The following is a 10,700-nucleotide window of genomic DNA, read 5'->3' as shown; positions in this document are numbered from 1 at the left end:
ACCGGGTCACAGAAATCCAACGAAGGTGGAGATCTGGAGGCGGATGGAGTTGGTAGACAGGTAGTCTCATGCAAAGTTGATAAGTTACAAGTGGACCACAGACTCTCGCGTTGCCGACGTGTGTAGTGGAGGGTGACACAGCCCAGTTGGAACAAGCCATGCAAATTGGGAAACCACACGGTGGGAATAAGCTTAGACGACGAATTCGCAAGGTATAGTCTGAATGAAAGCTGTTTCAGCCTACGGTTAATCATTGCTTGGCTGGCTGTCTAAAAACTTGATATCGTATGCGCTCCTACCTTCTCGTAAGGTAGGAGCCGAACCCCAATGAACTGTCCGAATCCAATTTTATACACGTATGCGATGCCGCCCCCCAGCATCGACTTGAAGTTGATATGAAAGACTTTTCGTTAAACCACCGAGTCTTTCGCTCAAACTCGGCCTGGTCTCGTCTCCTGTAGCACGGCCGCCCATTACACCATGGTAGGTCGTTCATTTCATTATTTCTCGGAAGCGTCACCCCCGTAACTCTTCTCACGCGCCGCCCGTATCGCTGTTTGCTCTTCATCGCTTCGCATCCTCTAGCTCCCGCCCGCGTTGTCGATTTCGCATACTGCCTCTAAACTATCGCGTGTCACCTTGATAGCTTCCTCGACGACAGCGGCCGGGATGGCGAGGCTGGGCGGGTTGTTGGGGTCCGCGGCGGACGCTGCCGTGCCTGCGGCGGGTGTCGGGGTGGAGGACGCGCCGTTAGTCTTCTTGTCCTTGTCCGTTGTGCCGTTAGTCTTGGATGTTGACGGAGACGCGGTCGACGGTGCGGGTGGGTTGAGGGTGTCCTGTCGGACGTCGTCCAGGACGCGGCGGAGGAGGGCTGGGAAAGTCGTGACCTCGCCGTTGCGCAGGAGGTTGAGAGCATGGTTTTGGATGAGGGTTGGCCAGTTTGCTTGGTTCGCGTTGAGGCTATGGAGGAGGTGCTCTTGGATCCTGAGGGGAGAGACACGAGCGTTAGTGCTGTACCAAGAGAACACGTCGGACAGGCAGAGGCTTACTTCGTGACATGGCCCTCCTTGAGTAATAATGTGTTGATTTGCGATCGAAGCTCGGGATCGAGAGTTGCTGCTGAGTGGTTTGCGGCCGAGGGGGGCACCTTGACCGGGGTTGAGGATGCGCCCGACATGGTGATGGTCTGAGAATTGGTGTGTGTAAAGTGGTCTCGAGGGACACGCCTGAAGGGCTTCACTGATGTCGTCAAAGCAGTTGATGCTTCGCGAGACCTTCGACCTCAAAGTATCCTATCGCAAAAAACACACGATGCGTTGGGGAGGCGCCGGCGGTCCACAAGACAACGGCAGGAGATGAAGTTAGAATGCTCTTTGCGACTCTGAAGGTGCCGTTGTTAGTAGGTGGTAGAACAGTCTTTGCTTAGACAGAGCTCGCCTTGAGTGGAATATGTACCTTAAAAGTTACTTTGCCGTCTCCTCAACAGAGTGTCTGCACGAATTGGGTCTCCTTCAGCAGGCTGGATGGTGATTCTAGTGGCAAGGCTGACTTTTCGGGACATGGAAGCTTAGCAGCTCTCGCAAGTTCGCGCAAGGCTGAGTTATGCAGGGGTGTCTTGTTTAGGCAGGCGGTGGGCACGTGGGGTTGGAACTTGCGACGACCATCACCACGCCATCGGCAGGCACCTCGACCCCACTCTTGGCTTATTCGCACGAACAAAAAAGGTGGTTTCAGTGTTCCCCAAAGTCGGCCGCGGCCGGTCTTCCCTCCGCTGGACCCAAAGTAATGCAACCACCCACCGAGCCTCAAGTGAACCTCACTGGTGTCAAGACCTGTCGACTCCATCTCGTCCGAACTATGGAGGTTTGCTACAACTTCTTCTGGCAGTTGGGGCTGGACCATCGGGCTGGACTGCGTCGTCCGCAAACATACTTCGACTTCGGCTTCAACTTCGCCTCAGCAGCGATCGTCGCGGTCGAGACTCTTCTTTCCATCTGAACCCTCACAACTCGCGGCGATTCACGGAACACGCGATGCAGATGGCAAATATTCGCCTCATTCCCGCTCGCGACTTCTATCAGCTTCTGCCATCTTTGCGTCAGCTTAAGCCTACTGCGATCACCGAGCGAGCCATGGGCCTGTCATCGGAGCTGTCTCTCATCGACAGGTGACAGCTCACATGTCGTCTTGGATCCCACCGAAGTGGAACAGGAGGGTGGAAAGAGGAGCCCGGCCTCTGTGTCCCCTCCGTCATCGATTTTGAAAAAGCTCTTCATCGATCCGACCGCCTGTTGCTACTTTTTTTTTTTCAAGGAGGATCTAACCCCCAGCAGCGTCCACCGCAATTTCATCGAAAGTACTGTTCACACGCTTCCCATGCAGCTCTCAGACTTTGCCATGCACGGGAGAAGCATGGGTTCCAGACCAACACCCGTCGTTCGCTGCGCATGTCACTGCAGCGTGGCCCCGCTCCTCGCCGCGGTTCCGACAGGCGGCGATGCTACTCTCGAAAACACGACGTCCCCATCAAAAAGAGTCCAACTCGCCGCGCCGACATCCTCCGGCCCGTTCCCGGAGGGGCATGACCGCACCGCGCATGGAACTAATCAAAATACACTCACGGGGCAGCACTCATCAACGACTCATGAGAAACGGGCCCTCCCGCAGCGTCAATCCCTTCCGAGAAGGAAGATTCCGGTCTGAACATGTAGCTCGCCGAAGGAGAAGAACATCTTGTTCGCTTCATCTCGAGCTGCCGCTATTAGTCCTGGGCCTCTCGCATGCAACAACGGTCCAGACGCTCATCGCGGATTGGACGGCAGCGAGGACGGCACGAATCTTGACCAACCAACCCAGCCTCCCGTAACCGAGCCCGGTGTTGTATCACCCTACCAAGCGGGCAGATCAACCGGTCACGTTGCCCATCCTCGAGCAGCATGGCCATGGCATGCTCGTGCCCCACCCACCGACATGCCGGGGACCGGGGGTCTGGAATCCCGCCTGCTGGGAACGTGTCGGGAACGTTCACGTATTCCCCTCATCCGGGATTTGAGAGGTGAGGAAAACTCGGGGGTAATGCAAGAACGCGGACCAAGGTGCGAGTGCGTTGCTTGGCTGCGTCCGTTTCGCTGTGTCGGAAACACCTCATGTGGAAGTCCACTTGTCGGTCAGGTCGCCGACAGCCCTGCTCAGCTCACCGATGCGATTGTGCATGCCCGACGGAAGAAGGAAAGAAAATCAAGAATTAAACTTCCTTCTATTGCATTGCTTCGGGCGGCACGCGCAGGCTGGGCGTCAAAAAAGCAAGCAAAACATCATGTCTCTCAGCTATCTGTCTATCCCAGATGCGTCGAGGCAGACGAGGATTCTCAAGTGGTGTACATGTGTTGTATTCCCATTCGGCCGGATCTCAGCTTCACCTCCTTTCAGGTACCAAAAATCCATGCCAGACGGACGGGATCACAAGACACCGAGCCAATGCTTCTCTGGATTGGTTCCGAGGCCCATGTCCTACTTTGCAGTGTCGGTCACATCCAGCACACACTACTTCCAATGAACGTCCCATCATTGCCTCAAGGGCGGGAGAAGAAGGCCTCAATACCAGGAGTCCAACCAAATTTCGCGCTCGCTGACCGTGTAAGTCCACGGTCTGCGATAAGAGGGCGGGGGATCCATTTTCACACACCCCAGCCCGAAAATTTTAAAACCTGTAATACACCGACCCCTTCACCGCTACTATCTCCGGCAGCCATGTATACATGCTGCATGTATGCAGGTTGATGAAATGCCACCCGACGAACGCAACCCCCGGCAGCCTCCCGGTACACCGTACCGCGGGACCACTTCTTGGGCAGCTCTAGCTCGATGCGGGCGGAAGATACATCGGGGGTTCCACGCGGTGGCTTTTTGTTCTAACCGTCGTTTCTTTTTTCCTCCTGTCGCGTCTCTTGGGTATGTATGTACGTACAACATCTGGCATGCTTTGCTTGCACGGCTTTCTTGCACCATGGCTTCCATCCCGTCCCGTCCCATCCATCTCAACCTGCTAAACGGGCGTGCTTAACGCGAGGCGCGGGAAGGGATAGGAAGGATAAGCACTGCGTCTAAGCCATCTCCTGCAGGGTCTCGTGGGATTTCGTGACTGGACTGTCGTGCTCCCCGAGAGTGTGTGCCTCCAAGAATCCCTGCTTGTTCAACGTCTATCTTGGCCGCATCAGTTTTGCTCGAGTGCGAGGCTTGTGGTAACCTGGGGGGGGGGGGGGGGGAGAAAGAGCGCGAGAGGGACCGAGAATTGAGATTCATCTACCGACAGAAAAGCCCATGAATCAGGCAAAACTAGAGCAATCGCAAGCGCGATCCGCTCGGCGCGTGTGTAAGTAAACTTTTGCCAGTACATGATGCGTGTGCGTGTGCGACGACGCTCGAAGATCGCCTCCTCCCCCCTCTCGCCCTGCGAAAGGGCGATCCTGTGACCGGGGGTGAGGAAGAGAAGAAGGTCAGCTTGTAAGCACCGTAATATTGCATCGTCAGAACTGAGTTTCCCGTCGGAGTGCCCCCGCGGGTAGTAGCTCAGCACGCCAAACGCAGACTCGGTTCGAAAATCTCACGATGTAACAGGCGCTTCCGTTGCAACCGTACCTTTCTCGAATCCTTCCAACCGGGCCTCTGCCGTCATTTGTTCCGGGTACCGCTTCCTTACATGTCATTTGTCGATTCCCCCTTGATCCCCATTTCTCCGCCGTCACATATCTCAATTCTTGACAAGAAGCCCATTCTTGGCAATCCGGTCGGAATGGCTGGTTCGGGGGTGGTTGGTCTCTATCAAAGTTTGAGACGGCATGTTATACCGACATTTGGCACTCCTACCCCCCGGACTAAGACAATCGACCAACCGTTCCAACACGGCAAAGAAGAAGAAGAAACAATAGCGATGTGATCAAAGATATGGCGCTTCTCCGCTTCTCCGCATGTCAGTCACTGGAAGCAAAGCCTAGAAGCAGTGAGATGATGCTAGCATCTCCCATGGAGGTCAACAGTTGGAGTAACTGCTCCATCTCGAGTTGGTCGTTGGGCACTCGGTATCTGTCGTCTGACCTCCCGGTGTACTACGGCCACCACCACTACCAGAAAGGCAAAGAAGCACAGCATTTCCAGCCCAGTTACCACTTCGGGGCGAGCCTCGTCTACTGACACGTTACTTGGCATCAGCCGCCCGAGTCGCACGGCATACTCGGCCGCGGCCGCCTCTAAGCGGTGGAGGGGTGCGGATGAGTTGCTGCTGGACTTCTTTGCTGTAACCTCGATGAGATTTGTGACAGGGGTGTTTGTCGACGAAAGCTGAGGGTTGTGATACAAACCCCGAGTAACGACGACATCATACTTTTCTTTTCGTCTTTCTAAACATTGTAGCGATGAAAGAAGGAAGGATGAAGCGGTTTGGCTCAGTGGCCTTGTAATACCATTCCGCGGCGCATGCTACGAGCGCGGTATACTGTTGCCAAGCGGTGGTCATTTGCTGTAACTCTTCGGATTTACACGGACGGCTCCGTACTATCAAAATCCTCTCCATGCCGCGCCTGGCTTACACGGCCGCCGGCAAAGCTCGGCGATATGACATGAAATCTAAGACATCTAGGCGTACGGTTTCATGCGCCAACCCTGATGTTCTGCATTAGGGACGCAGAACAAGATATCTGTTTTCCAAAAATGAAAAATAAGCACCCTCCAGATTCTTTGTGAGACAATGTTCGATTTCGTGTGCTCAGCTGATGGCGGATGTGGGTGTCATTGACACACATACGCATACATCTACGATACACCCAGAGTTCGCGCTGAGCCCCGGCGCTCCGGACCGTGCCCCAGAATCCTTTTGCCATGTAACACTCACTTTGTATCATAATCTATCCTCGTCTACGGGTGTTGTCGTACAATCGAGTGGGCCAGTTCTCACCAGTGGCGCACGCAAGAGAGTCATCAAGCCACCGCCCAACGTTCAAAGTTGTAATATGGTCAAGCATTTCACAGCACGTATGACTCGGGCGCCGCGCCCATCACCAGACATGTAACGACACGCCGCGACTTGGCTTGCAAGCCACCTCCGCCTTTCTCGCGCTGGGAAACGCCACAAACTCGGTTCGTCTCATGCCGTGTACCCGTTATTTTTTGATGTTGGATACACCCGACTCGACCGAACCCCATGTCCATTAACATGAGAGACGATGAGGTGGAAGGGCCAAAAAAAAAAAAAAAATCATCTGGAAGGACCGAATGTTCCCGCTCTAAAGTCGGGGACGGCTGCAGTGCGACGCATAAGGGTTCCCGTCCTTCCGATTCGTAGTACCCGAGGGAATGGAAACATTAACAAAAAAAGGCTCCATTGACCTCGTATCGACAGGAGAAACGAACAGGCAGGGCCACGCGTTTCGATACGCCAAAGAAACTGTAAATCAGCAAACGGAAGCTCGGCCGCTGAAACAGGAAGTGATTATGCCTCCAGCCTCGCCCGCTCATGTTTTTCTGCTTCTGCGAAAGAAACCTTACTCGCCTTACAGACGGGCGAGCTTTCGATGACAAAACCACCAACCAACCACAAGGGGTCGCGCCGTGCCAATCCAGGGACCCTCCAATACCACCACCACAACTTTGGGCGGCACCATCAGCAGAGCTGCGCCCATTGAGTTCGGATCTTTTTTTCAAAAGGTCTGGACCGTCGGGCTTATGACGGCGTCGCGTCGATCTCACCTCAGATGGCTGGCGGCTGCATCAGCCGGTTTCCCCGCGACGCAGGTCGCCCGATACGATTTCATGTGAACGCCAAGATGGGATGGTTGGTGAAATCTTAGCGATTATTAACTATGTTCTTATCATTCGCTTGCTCGGGGGACATGCCAAGATATCTGTCATCCTGAAACTGGGAACGAGGCGCGGAAACTCGAGTCTACAAGTCATTGAAAAGTCGTATGACAAGGAATGTCTGGGTTTGGACGAACGGCCGTTGAGAGAGAGCAGAGCGCCGTCGTCGCTTTTGAGGCTCAAGAAAGAGGCAGGTCACGATGTGGGGGATCAACGGCACTTCTGGGTGTGCTGGAAAAGTCCCACTTCAGGTTGCCATCCCCCACGAGCCATGCTTCCCCAGACCAACCCCTCAAACAGGGCGGCTTTGCATACATGGTGCATATGTTGTTCGTTGAAATGACGTCTCAGCCTTGTGACACCACGCCTTTATTGGGGGGCCATCCTTCAATTCAACGTCATGAGCTTGCAGTGTGACACACGCATTCTGTTGCTGTACGACACCAAGAGAAAGATCTAGGCCTCGCCGGCGGGTGGCAAGCCGGCTGTATTAGCAACGTGGAGGAAGACAGTGGGCCGAAGAAGCATCACGGCCAAGCAGAACATTGATGATGGGCTGGGGCTTGCCGTCATTGGCGGAAGAGGGAAGAGACCCTTGTCGTCGGAGTTGACAATAGATGGTCTAGACACCTGCACACAATGCCGGTGGTGATTCGGACGGGGTTTCCGTTTCGCGATAAAGCGGTGGTCAAAGCAGGCCGCACGGCGAGAGGGCTGGCTGCATCCGTACCCAACTCGGCCCTCCTTGGCCCGTTGAATGCGCGCAGGCGGACGTCGGAATGCTGACCTCCGCCGCTTCGCAGCGCAAATTGGCCGAACGGGCGCAATGCAGCTGATCAGATTCGAACAAACGTGACGGCTTGCAACGCCGTGCGCAAGGCCACTCGGACCGCGTAGGACACGATGTGAGAGATCAATGGACGATGATGACAAGCGACGGAAGAATGGGAAATATGCGATGCCAGGAATAAGCGAGATATGTCAGGGTGGTTTCGTACCGAATCGTGTGTTGCATCTGATGAAAAGGCCAAAGCCCAATTCGTGCCATCGTTCGTCCACGGAGCACCCGCACGCATAAAGCGGGAAAGAAAAGATGAAAACAGATGTAGACAGTTGAAATCGTACAGACTAATACTGGTTGTCGACGGCGTCCGGCCGCAGCTCGGCAAACTGCACCGTCCTCACCGACATGCGCGGGACGCATTTTTGGCGCTTCGGGGCCCCCCATTGGGGATCTCGATGAGGAAAGCGGACGCAGTTGTGGTGGTGGACGAAGTGAGAGCGTGGCTCACGAAGGTATTGAGCGAGCAATGGCGCAGCAGGTGTTGCTAGACATTATGTTGCGCGTCCTAGACAGATCGGACTGCTGCGGACGTCGGATGGTGGAGGTGAAACGGCTATTAAAAGCGTCGGCCGTCGACCAACCGGCTGGTCTGCGACAATTGCCCATCCACAGCGACGGGCGTGACTCGATGCTGGTGTTGCAGATCCGTCACCAACCTCTCACTCGATGGTAACCTAAGACGGTCTAGGCGACCAAACTCACCGATACCTCGACATGTTATCAACGCCTTCTCTCTGAGTGCTGGATACTTAGTACACCTAGTTGGGAGTTGGTCGTCCTGTGTGTATTGAGCTAGGATCAGGAACGTATGCCATTACTGTTCCCGTGGCTTGGCTGTTTGCCCCGTATCGTACCTCACGGGAATTTGTCGCGTTTCTCGGTAGGCGACTTGTGATAACTCGCATTTTTGCCGCAGTGATTTTCACATTCAAGGGCCAAAAGAGAGGAGGACCAAGATCGCCAATACTCAACGGCCCTGCCATCGAAAGCCGCTAGCGCGGCGGGAAAGGCGATGGAGGGGCCAGGTGCTACAATCAGCGTACCTATGTGGCACGAGCATCGAGCCACGAGCAGCGCCATCCGCGAGCATTTGTTGATCGTCAAACCCAAACCCGCAGACCGCGCCTAGGACGTCTTGACTCTTGAGTCTCGACGTGCAAGGCAGCTGGATCCCTCGGACCAAAGAGACCAAAGAGACTCTTGGAAAGTCGAAAGCTCTTGACGACTTCTCCGCAACAGCTGGGCCACCTTGTGTCTCTCGCCGCTAATAGGACAGCTCGAATTGGCTCTCAACTCGTCGTTGGTGGGCGGCGAGCAGTACATTCCTGTCACATCCCACACCACATCCACCCGCGGGCTTCCTCCCAGCCAGTCGTTGCTGCAGAGCATCGGCCAATCCCTCAAGGGTGGGTGTGCCGCACGTCTATCTATTACCGTAAAGTATTCCCAAACTTCAGCCAAAGAGCAGGCGTCCAGAACGATCCAAGCCGAGGACCTGCAGGGGTGTACCGGCCTGTCTGAGAGCTTCTGGTTGCTTGAAATCTGTGCTCCTGAAAGAGATCCTAGACACAGTGCTGCCGCTTGCTGTCGTGGTGTATGCAGGCCATGCATGCAAGCTGCGGCTGCCGTCACTTTGCCCTCGTTTTCTAGACTCAGCTGGAGCTCGACGTCGAGCGGTGTGGAAGGGGCTGGGTGCGAGCCGTTTGGCTGAAGTGCTGACCACACACCAACAAGCGCTCGCTGATATCAACCACATCGACACCGTAGTTGGTGACAGCAGGCATGGTACACACGTCAAGCGGTCTTGGAATCCGAATGGCAACGGGCCCGGCGATTATTCGATCTTATTTGCATGTCCTTGGAGTTTCGCTGACGCCGGGTACGGACCTGAAGCCGCGAGCCGGCCGGCATGCCAAAAGAAATGAAAAATGCAAGAGGTTGCACACGTAGCAGCGCAGAAAAAGCCGGCGGTGGATCGGAGGCTGCATGCCGCCTGGTTCACGAAGCTGATATCGCTGGCCACAGTGGCTGACAAGCGGGCGGTTTCGGTCAAGTTGTTGGTGCGTATCCCGGCTGGACGAAGGGCGCTTTTGGCCGACCGGCCGTTGTTGTTGTTGTTGAATTCAACACCACCGTTTGGGCGGCTGGAATACAATCGTAGAGCGGACGTCTTTGAGACGGTTGACTGGTTCCTTGTTGCTAGCATTTGGATTGGACAATCCAAGAGCCTATTCAAGGACGTCCATGGTGGGTCAACCACGTCGACAGCAACAAGAGGCTCCAAGTAACAGCAAGCATTCCTGTACAAAGAAACGCGGAGGTCGGCCAGACAGCCAGTCAGCCAAGCGAACGACTCGGCATCCAAAAGAGAGGCTAGCGAGAAAGTTAGTCGAGGCGAGGCGGCAGTCCGTCTGCTGGTTGGCTCCAAGCCCTTCTTTGACGGAGGCAGCTCGACCATCACGGACGGGTCCAAGTGGTCCGTACAGAAAGTCTTTGCTGGACTCTGTTAGCATCTGCTGGTAAGGACGGGGGAAGAAAACGCCCGCGTTCGTTTCGTTGAGCAGAGTCTTGCTCCGTTGAAAGGCACGTCGGGTCGGCAAGACCAGGTCAGGGGATCGAATCATACCGAGAAAGAAAGTAAGGCCGGCAAGAAGAGAAGAATAAGGATTGCTATTACCCCGTTTCCAGCATCCCCTTCCCACTTCTGCCAAGGTACCACCTCCGGCCAAGGGGACGACGATGGGAGCTTCATATTATTGAAAATGGGAATGAGACCGGGTAAGCAGCACCAGCACCGGCACCTGCTCCTGCTGCTGCTGCACGGTAACGACCACACATCTCACGCAGCAGGAAGGCGCTGCAGCAATCAGCACTACCTCCCTCCTGCCTCACGAACGAACGCATCGGAAGCACTCCGGAAACAACTGGCAGGAACCCAACCTGACCTGACCTGACGCAGGAGACAGAAAACAGAAAGCAGCAATCCATTCCGCACCTTGTCTCC

The 10,700-nt window shown here is 55.1% G+C and overlaps 1 protein-coding gene across 1 annotated transcript; it reads right to left on the bottom strand.

Moving 5' to 3' along the window:
* Positions 1-581: 581 nt before the first annotated feature.
* Positions 582-1,845, bottom strand: CGGC5_v001556 (uncharacterized protein; the record flags this gene model as incomplete). Its single annotated transcript, XM_032034636.2, has 5 exons — positions 582-984; positions 1,050-1,274; positions 1,311-1,381; positions 1,456-1,478; positions 1,800-1,845. 5 exons carry the CDS (start codon positions 1,843-1,845, stop codon positions 582-584), a joined length of 768 nt encoding a protein of 255 aa, XP_031886467.2.
* Positions 1,846-10,700: the final 8,855 nt, after the last annotated feature.

This window comes from Colletotrichum fructicola (genome assembly GCF_000319635.2).
Source record: "Colletotrichum fructicola Nara gc5 chromosome Unknown KSG_Nara_v1_contig01, whole genome shotgun sequence".
Classification (NCBI taxonomy): domain Eukaryota; kingdom Fungi; phylum Ascomycota; class Sordariomycetes; order Glomerellales; family Glomerellaceae; genus Colletotrichum; species Colletotrichum fructicola.
Note: the sequence above shows the minus strand (reverse complement) of the source record. Positions and strands in the feature narration are given on the sequence as shown.